The 9,429-nt window shown below is 43.5% G+C and overlaps 1 protein-coding gene across 1 annotated transcript; it reads left to right on the plus strand.

The window, feature by feature from the left end:
- The first annotated feature begins 2,002 nt into the window (after nucleotides 1–2,002).
- On the plus strand, nucleotides 2,003–7,369 carry igf2b (insulin-like growth factor 2b). The gene is made up of 4 exons (XM_088997282.1): nucleotides 2,003–2,225; nucleotides 2,817–2,967; nucleotides 4,167–4,348; nucleotides 5,604–7,369. The coding sequence occupies exons 1-4, from the start codon at nucleotides 2,148–2,150 to the stop codon at nucleotides 5,841–5,843; spliced, it is 651 nt and encodes a 216-aa protein (XP_088853408.1). The 5' UTR covers nucleotides 2,003–2,147; the 3' UTR covers nucleotides 5,844–7,369.
- Nucleotides 7,370–9,429: the final 2,060 nt, after the last annotated feature.

Here is a 9,429-nt window from a genome sequence, read left to right on the forward strand (position 1 = left end):
TCCCGCGACGGCTACTTTTATACCCATTTTCATGCGTGGGAAATGCGTCAGGCTGAGACGCACATCAAGGAGATCAGAGGGCTTGAAGGACATCAAGGACGCGGTGCGCACCGGTGACGCCACAGGGCTCCCCTCCTGGATCTGAAGTCGGTGAAAGCGATGAAGGAAAAATAAAGAACAATAAAAATAAAAGAAAAAGTTGTTCGGCTACAAGGAGAGGCCAGGCACGAAGAAGTTCGATCACCGGACATGGGGGGCACTATCGAGGGGTAGGCCGACGTCGATGTTCGGAAGCACGGCAACGTGTGCTCTACGACTGCCGGTTTGAGTCGGTCGATGGAGACTGTATCCTCCAAGTATCCAAGTACCGGAAGCCACGGGAGGGGGCAAGGGGTCCGACAAGATCTATGTGGACATGACGGAACCGGGCGTCCGGCGTGTCAAATATTCCCACGGGTGACTATTTTTTTTAGTTCGTTGACGAAGCCTCTTGGATGAGAAGTGAAACGTCCGACGCCTTCAAAGAAGTACAGATGACAGCTGAAGAAACCTGTTTATCGATACTATTACTGTATTATTATTGTTATTATTATTACTCGTGTTGTTATTATCATGATCAGATGTATTTTTATGAGCTTCCTGAATGGTGATACCGTCTTCTTTTCCTTTCGACTTTTCCCTTCAAGGGGTGGCCACAGCGAATCAGTGTCATCATCTTCAGAGGTTTGATTCACATGTTTGTTTTGGCCAAGCTTTTGTCGGATGCCCTTTCTGACACAACCCTCTGTATTTATCCGCGCTTGGGACCGGCACAAGAAGACTTATGTGGCTACAGAACAAGCAACTCGCTCAGTAGAAGTCTCCCAAACACAAAATGGTCATCGGCACAGCAACAATCAAAAAAGCAAAACTATACTCACCATTTGATGATCTGAATGGTGATACTGTACTGAACTGGATTACCATTGCTCTCTTGACCACGTACTTGCATTACAATAGTTTGCCACAGGAGGGTGCTGTTAACCATTAGTTTTAAGGGCATGGTCCTTCACGGCAAAAACAGCATGTTGATGAACCATCCTGATACTATTCCCGAGTTTTCAAAAATAAAACCCATAGGCAATGGAACGTGAAATTTATTAGCATCACTAGTTCCTGTTTATTTGGACTGCTTTATCAGCCGCTCCCGAGGATGCGATCCAAATCCTAAAGTCATAATTGAACCAGGCAGCATAACTCCAATGGGAACCGTTGAACAACAGGGGCGGAGGGTTGTTCGATCAACGAGTGCTCGATAACGGGTAAGGATGACATCATGCCTACACCTTCACCTGCTGTGTTCGGCATTCTTTTGTCATTTTTGCACTTGGTGAGTGACCTCTTTTAGGTTCTTGAATTATTAGGACTAAACACAATATAAAGGTCATATTGAGTGTTTTCCTCGTTGCGTTGTTTTTCTTACCTCTCCCGTCCTTCCTCACTGGGAGGCGGTTTGGGGGTTGTGACCGTGTGTGCGTGGGTGGGCGAATGGTGCGGGGGCATCTTGAGTGATATACTCCTGGGCTCGACTTTCGGGTGCATCAATCGGTCACTGAGACACTGCTGCACCACTCTCCTCATTGCAGCGTATCACCGCTCATTGACATTTTACCCCTTGGTCAGTCAACAAAAGTTGACCTCATCAACCAGGCGCACTGTTTTAACACGGTCCGAGTACAGCGACTGGAGAAATGTACTTCGTTGACTGGATGATGCTAAGTGTCCCCTTGAGATCTTTTCTCCTGTGTGTAAACGTTGTTAAACATGATCATAAGTTGTGATCTTCTTTCAAGGTCTTTCTTTTTCCCTTCTCTCTTCTAAAGCACTTTTGTGTAAGTCAGTACGTGTTTTTTTTAATCGCGACGTGAGGAGGAGGGGAGAAGCGAGGGGTGGAGTGTGGGTGTAAAGTGGGCGTGTTTTAGTATATAATACTTCTCCCTCAGAAGTTTGGTCTGTCGCCTCGGTCTCTGGGACAGCCTCTCACACACCATCTAACTTAGCAACTGGGAAAACTAACTCACCTGCAAGCACCCGGCCACCAAACCAGACAAATATTACTTTTCTAGCAGTTTCGTTCTTTTTTTTGTGTATAACAACTGCTCACTGTCATGGAGACCCTGCGATCGAGATCCGGTCACAACTCATTTTGCCACACTTGCAGGACAACGGAGGAGAGCAGAAGGAAGGTTAGTAATAATCAACAGTAATTTTACATATCCATTTTCTGATGACGGCTGCACGTGGCCCATTAATTCAAATTTAATAACTTTAGAATATGTTAAGTGCACAGCTTATTAATTTTACAAGGTTACTGTGCCTGCATGCATTCAGATCATGTTATGCTCAATGAAAAAGGTTCACCATTTGTGGTTAATTCCGTGTGCCGGTTGGTGCGGGACTTGAAGCAAAAAGATGGTCTTATTTGCCGGCAGATAGGGGGCGGTAAGAGAGGGTCAGTTTGCTCAATAAAGGGTGAGCAAGGGGAAAAACAAATGCTGAGTCTTGTTTCTTTCTGATGGTTAGCTATCAAACAGTCGCTCTTGCAACAGTCGCTCTTGCAAAGTCTGGCATGATGAGCAAGAGATAATGATGGCACTTGTTTAGCAATTTCCCTTCAGAATAAGATCTTTGGTGCTCAGTTGGGACAGCGGAATTTAAAAATGTGCAGAAAGTGGACTGTTCAAGGGGAAAAAACCGGCAGAATCACGGCGTCGTCATTAATTAGATGCTTTGTCTGCAAGTTCACCTTTGTCATGTGTGTATGTGTGCGGTTGCAGGTCAAGAAGATGTCTTCTTCCAGCCGTTCGTTGCTCTTTGCACTGGCGCTGACCCTCTATGCGGTGGAGATGACCTCGGCGGAGACTCTGTGTGGGGGAGAGCTGGTGGACGCGCTGCAGTTCGTCTGCGAAGACAGAGGATTCTATTTCAGTACGTTTGTGCTCCCGTTATCGGTGATGCGCAACTGTGCTTTGGCCTTCGATCGTTTGCGTGCATGGGCGCATCACCACCCAACCCCCCTCCCCCCAAAAAACAACAAAAAAAACCCCAACTGTTTTCATAGCTGACTGAGACCATTCCCTCCGTTTGTGGTTCTGGCTCTCGCGCAGACATGGACACACGCACATGCACAATAGACGCGGACAGCTGTGTCTCTGGTGTTATTAGTACGGATGAGCGCCACAGGCCTGCGCACAGCACTGTACCTCTCATTGCAGATGAAAGTAAAGAGCGGTGAAGCCACATACAACACAATGGGCTACTTGTTACCAGTAAGGTGACAACAGCACTCAAAGAGGCATATCTCTCTCTCACCCCCAGCATCGTGTTCGCAGAGCCACCGTGGTCCATTTTTTTTAAACCCCAAATCATTAAATTTGCGTGGCATCATGATGGTAAACGATGTAAACCACTTTGCGTTTGCATTGAAATAGGCTGTTAACAGAATGTGCCTTTTTAAAAATCACAGATCATTATCCACTTTGAATGCTTTCTCCTCTCTTTTTTGTCTTTCTTTTCTCTCCTACTGCAATCAAATCTCATCAGGTGTCTCAAGAGATTTCTCCGACATTGTGTAGAGTGCAGGACTTGACGCGAGTCTTTTATTGATCATGCACGGTGGTCCCCCGTGGAACATTAAAAACCCTCAGCCCTTTCACCTTCTTCTGGCATGTTTTTCTTTTCCGTCATTACTCAGTTCCCCTTTTGATTTGCATTTGCCTTCCCGTCCGTCTCTCAAGGCTCACACGCTCTTGCACTGATCCCCCGGGCTGTTTTCTCTACCTCTCTGCCCCTCCTCATCCTTGTTATCGCTGCTGACTTGACAAAGGACAAGGTCGCAAAGGAGTTTCCATTTTATGTATCCGCTCACCTATGGGACAGGCTTCTCTGGCCCACTACACAGTGTTTCATGCTGCGCACACCCTCAAAGGGGACTCCCAGATAGACCTTGTCAGATTATCTTGTGCAAACAAAAAGATTGGTTGCATTTGCTCATAGATTTCCTGTTATCCTCTTTGCTCAGCTCTGATTGTAATCCTTCCAAAACAACCTACATTCGTTTCTGATCAAAGTGTGCGATCCCTGCAGTCAGCCTTCTTTGCCTTATGCTCCCCTGCGTTTCTCCTCAGGTAGGCCCACCAGTAGGGGGAACACCAGGCGCACCCAGAACCGTGGGATCGTGGAGGAGTGTTGTTTCCGTAGCTGTGACCTCAACCTTCTGGAGCAGTACTGTGCCAAACCCGCCAAGTCAGAAAGAGACGTGTCGGCCACCTCTCTACAGGTCGTACCGGTGATGCCTCCATTAAAGCAGGTATGCGTCACAGCAACAACAACACAGCAGTCTGGGAACCAGTGAAATCCTATTCCTCCCATCATGTTGTCCTCTGTTCACCTCTGCCTCACCCCCATATCATTGACACACTGTACAGGCTGAAATGTAGGCGCAAACCGTTCTATCTTGTTAGATGGTCTAATGATAAGCAGTTCCATGCAAAGTGCTGACCATTGTGGAAATCGACCAGACGGTCTTCAGCACATTCCGATCAAGAAAGTGCACGCTCACACACACAGTGACTGCTGGACCCTGGCAAAAATGTCTGTTCTAAGTCTTAGATTGGTCTGTTCATGCAACTGGTGGACCTTGACAACAACAACAAAAAAACACACACACCACACAAAAAAACAGTGTTCTCAGTCTTAGCTTAGTCCATTCATGCAACTTTGAGTTCTCTGAGTTGGAGTTTAAATAAAATAAAAATATGATAGATTCAAGACCTGACCAAGGCTTTGCAGTCGCCTCAATTGTGTTTTTTCACCAAGACCACGGGAAGGCATAGCAATGGCTGCGTGTCCGAGCTTTCACAATTCCTTTATTCTTAGACATGTTCACGTTTCAGCGACAAGAAGCTGAATGAACAGCGCCATCGTAAATCCATCGGAGTAAAGTAACAGAACCTCGAATACGGAGGAGGGGAAATGACGATGAGGAATTAGTTTGGACATGTCCCTTGTTGGTCCAGGCGGGGAGAGTTGATGGGGACAGCCCGCTCTGAGGGCCAGCTGTTCTTAAGCTATTGATCGACCCTCAACTGAATGAAGGGGGGATAAACACTCTTCAAGTGGCAGGACCAAAACAAGCCATTCAAATGGATGACTGTCTACTGGCGCATAAATTCCAGCCCTCCTGCTTCCGTCCTACTTATTTCTCATTCAGTGGTACTCAGCAAAAAACACCGAGCATTGTTACATTTGCATCCTTTGTGTTGTTATTCGCGCTATGCGGTTGATTCGGGCGGTTGTTTGGTGAGCATCTGCATGCCCCCTCATATGTATACGAGACAAGCACCCATCCTTTTCACAGTATGTTAAAGAGGCCCAACTAAACACTTGTTGACGGCTTCTCGAGACAACCAAAACAAGTAGCGTTTGGAAGCCAGCCACGGCCGTTATGACATGCCGTTTTGAGAATCGCATTTCAATAGCCTGAAAATACGCAGAGCACTCTGAATGAACTGACTCCATCTTCTCCCCTTTTCTCTTGTGTTTTTACCGGCGTACAACAAAAGGAAGCCCAGAGGAAGCCGCATGTGCCCGTGAAGTATTCCAAATACGAGCAGTGGCAAAGGAAGGCGGCCCAGCGGCTCCGAAGGGGTGTCCCTGCCATCCTGAGAGCCAAAAAGTTCCGAAGGCAGGCGGAGAAGATGAAAGCCCAGGAGGAAGCAAGCGTTCACAGGCCCCTCATCAGCCTGCCCAGCAAACTACCGCCCGTCTTACATACCACAAACAACTACGTCAACCACAAATGAGCCCGTTGCCAGCTCTTTGCACAGACGAGAGTTTGGAAGGACAAAAAAAGCCTAGGGGATTATAGCTTTGTCTCTGACGTCATTTCTGTGGCAGTCCACTTTGACCTCCCCTGCCCTGTCCGAGCCCACCAGTACCCCCAGCCCATTCTCATCCACTACTTCTTGCCCCCTTGCCCCCTTTCTAATACCCCTCGAAACCTACCGCAATTCTACGGAGCACAAACATGCCTTCACTTTTTTCCTGTCTGAACCTTTTTTCCTTTTTTTGCTAGCTAATTCAGTCACTGACACAAAAGGCAAAAATACAAACGATGAACAAAAAGTTAACAATTCGACTGAATGCCATTCAGGTGGACCCGTAAGCAAAAGAATAAATGGAAGAGAGCAAGAAGATGAAAGAGAGAGTGGTTTGCAAGTGTCAAGAGGACACCTAATGGAATGTTTTTCTTTGTCTTTTTTTTTACATTTTTTATGTGTCCTAGTGGAAAACAACTAAAGGAGATGACAAGCTTGTATGACAGTATCCATTCCACATTTTTTTTTTCCTGAAGCAAAAAAAAGTTTTTTTTTTAGTTTGCACCTCTACCTATAAAGGGACTTCCACACTGTAAGGAATTATTTTATAAAATTAGATTCCTGTTCCAGCACCTTTTGATCACAAACAAAAAGCAGAAAAGAGTCTGCAGAATTGCACATTGCCACGGATTACGTCAAAGTAAAGAAAAATATATGGCACTATTTTTTTATGAACAATGGACGCGTAGCTTCAAAAATGCTATGGTGCTAGCTTTGGGGAAGGACTCAGAGAAGAGGTCGAAAAGCACGCTTTTTTTCTTTAAATATGTTATAACTTTCCGTTTTATGGAAAGTATGACTTTAAAAACATAGGGAGAAAGAATATGGGGGGCTCCCCGACAGTGGCAAAACCAAGGGGGAAGTGTCACTGAGAAACTGGGGGCGATGAGGGCAACAATGCTCAAGGGAAGTGCGAGTGGCTGCTCATCACAAGGAGGACAAGAGACCCTGGCCTTGTCCAACTTGTCTCCCGTCCCAGAGGCAGATGGACACAGGGAACATAATATGGGACACACCATGGACTGCCTGGATTGGGACGGGACAATAGTCCTGGGACAGTACTTCCTGTTTACCGTGGTTTTGCGGACTGCTCTGGCAGGAGGTATCATGGCATGGACAAGTGGGATAATTGATGATTTTATTTTAGTTTCATCTTATTGTTTATTGTTTTCTTTTCATATCAATATTTCAATGAAAAAAGGAACCCCAGCCCTATCTGTTTGTTTCTGGTATCATGACATTCCTGTTTTTCCAAGTTAGGCAATTTCATTGTTACTTTTACTGTTCTTTAAAAAAAGGCACAGACATTTTGATTCAAAGGGATAAAGCAGCAATAATGTCTACTAACATTTATTTTTATTGTATATCAGTAGTATTCACATGCGTTTGCCTGAAAACAAATACTTGAATATATATCAGTACACACACATACACACACGCGCACACACACACACACATATATATATATATTTATATATATATATATATTTATATATATATATATATATATATATATATATATAATTAGTTTCCAGGGACGTCGTGTTATTTCCTATAGTCTGAGCTGTATCTTGCGTAATGAGCCGTCAAGCTTTTTTTGTTTGTTTGTTGAAATACAAATAAGGGCACTGTATAAAGGCATTATTTATTTTGTTATAAAATATATTTGAAAATTGGTCCAAATAATATGCGCAGCACTGATGCTCAACTGACGGATTTTTTTTGTATGATCTCTGTTTTCCAATTGGACTAATTGTTCCAATTTTTCTAGATGCTTTGTACCAAAAATAATGTCTCTTTCCCCCTTTTCATTTGCCATAGTTATTTTAAATTAATATTTTAACTGTGTCATGTAGTCTGAATTTTGTAGGCATGTTATGTCACAAAATATTTACATACTACTCGTAATATTGATCTGCATGGCTCTCCAGAAGCCTGTCAAGGTTACAAGAGAAACAAAAGCATCGAGTAACTTTATTAACCGAAACTGTTCAACAACAGTTATATTCAACCCACTATTTTTGAAGCCACTTTAGTATTGATGGCGGTGGAATGTCGAGTCCTTAATTAAATGATGTCTTCATAATTGTGCACGGTGTCCAGCGATCTTCTATGGAGCATCTTGTCTTTGTGCCAGAAATGCAAATGTCGTCATAAACAGTGTTTTGATCTGATCAAATGTCACTCTGGGGGTCTTAATTCGCACAGTGCGCCTTTACCCTCATTGAAATTAATGTCAGTGGTCATTGATTCTCCTGCTTTTTCTTTTCACCTTATCCATCCATCTATCTATCTATCTATCTATCTATCTATCTATCTATCTATCTATCTATCTATCTATCTATCTATCTATCTATCTATCTATCTATCTATCTATCTATCTATCTATCTATCTATCTATCTATCTATCTATCTATCTATCTATCTATCTATCTATCTATCTATCTATCTATCTCTCTCTCTCTCTCTCTCTCTATCTATCTCTCTCTCTGTCTGTTTGTCTGTCCATCTATCTGTTTGTCTGTCCCTCTATCTGTATCAATGGACTTGATCTTATGAACCTCCCACTGATCCAAGCACTGTTTTTTAATGAAGGGCTAATGCAGTCATAGGATTTGGGTAAAGAAATACGCACTCTGCAGGGAAGAGTGTCACAGCTCCTTAGTAGGAGATAATTCTGTGGCTGGGAATAAGGCGTTGTTATTTCGATCCTTCCATAATCATGTGGCAAACCACTGAAACCTATATCATCCACCTCACCGCTTCCTCCGGAAATGGGTTATGCATCACCCAAAGGAAGACCGAATCAATAAGCGTCATACTGACGTGCAATGCAATGCAATGCAATGCAAGCCAATACATCCACATTTGTTTCCATGAGATATCTCCTACATCCTTCTCTGATTATATTCAATTTCCATTGTGCAAAGAGACAGTGCAATTATTGTTGTTATTATTATTATTATTATTATTATTATGCTGGGACTGCATTCATTCACTCTTATAATGTTCAAACAGGCCACTCTGGAGTTGTTATAATGAAATACGACCACTTCCTTTGCTAAATATGAGGAGATATCATGCAGAGCAATGGCAACCTCTTTGTCACAAACTCACTCAGCCTGTGTGTATTTTTTTTTTTTATTTAACCTCCGCACGCTAGAACGTCCGAAATGCACAATTCATGTACTTTGATTTTTAATATCAATAAAAAAAAAAACATTTTATCAAACATACAATATGAAGATTGATTATTGTATTCTTTGCATTTGCCGCCTTCTGTAACAGTACTTGTGCAATACTGGCTTCATGAGTTCTGCTTAGCCTTTTGGACCTCTATTGGAAACAGTCAAAAGTTCTGTGCTGTCTAAATGATTTATTGTCTTGAGGCTTTATAAAGAATGTTCTGCTGCTTTCATCTTGGTACCCTCCCCATCTTGTCTCCACCTCTGCCTGCCTCCATATCTGTCCTTTCTGTCTTCTGCACCGTGCATATCACCACTTACGTAGT

Source organism: Hippocampus bargibanti, linkage group LG05, assembly GCF_051943395.1.
Source record: "Hippocampus bargibanti isolate YZ-2025 linkage group LG05, ASM5194339v1, whole genome shotgun sequence".
Lineage (NCBI taxonomy): Eukaryota > Metazoa > Chordata > Actinopteri > Syngnathiformes > Syngnathidae > Hippocampus > Hippocampus bargibanti.

Bases quoted from the DNA above. Each gene is read 5' to 3' on its own strand.
- igf2b (XM_088997282.1), top strand. From the start codon at position 2,148: ATGGAGACCCTGCGATCGAGATCCGGTCACAACTCATTTTGCCACACT. The intron at 2,226-2,816 runs GTTAGTAATAAT...GTGCGGTTGCAG, and splicing joins CGGAGGAGAGCAGAAGGAAG to GTCAAGAAGATGTCTTCTTC. The intron at 4,349-5,603 runs GTATGCGTCACA...GTACAACAAAAG, and splicing joins TGATGCCTCCATTAAAGCAG to GAAGCCCAGAGGAAGCCGCA.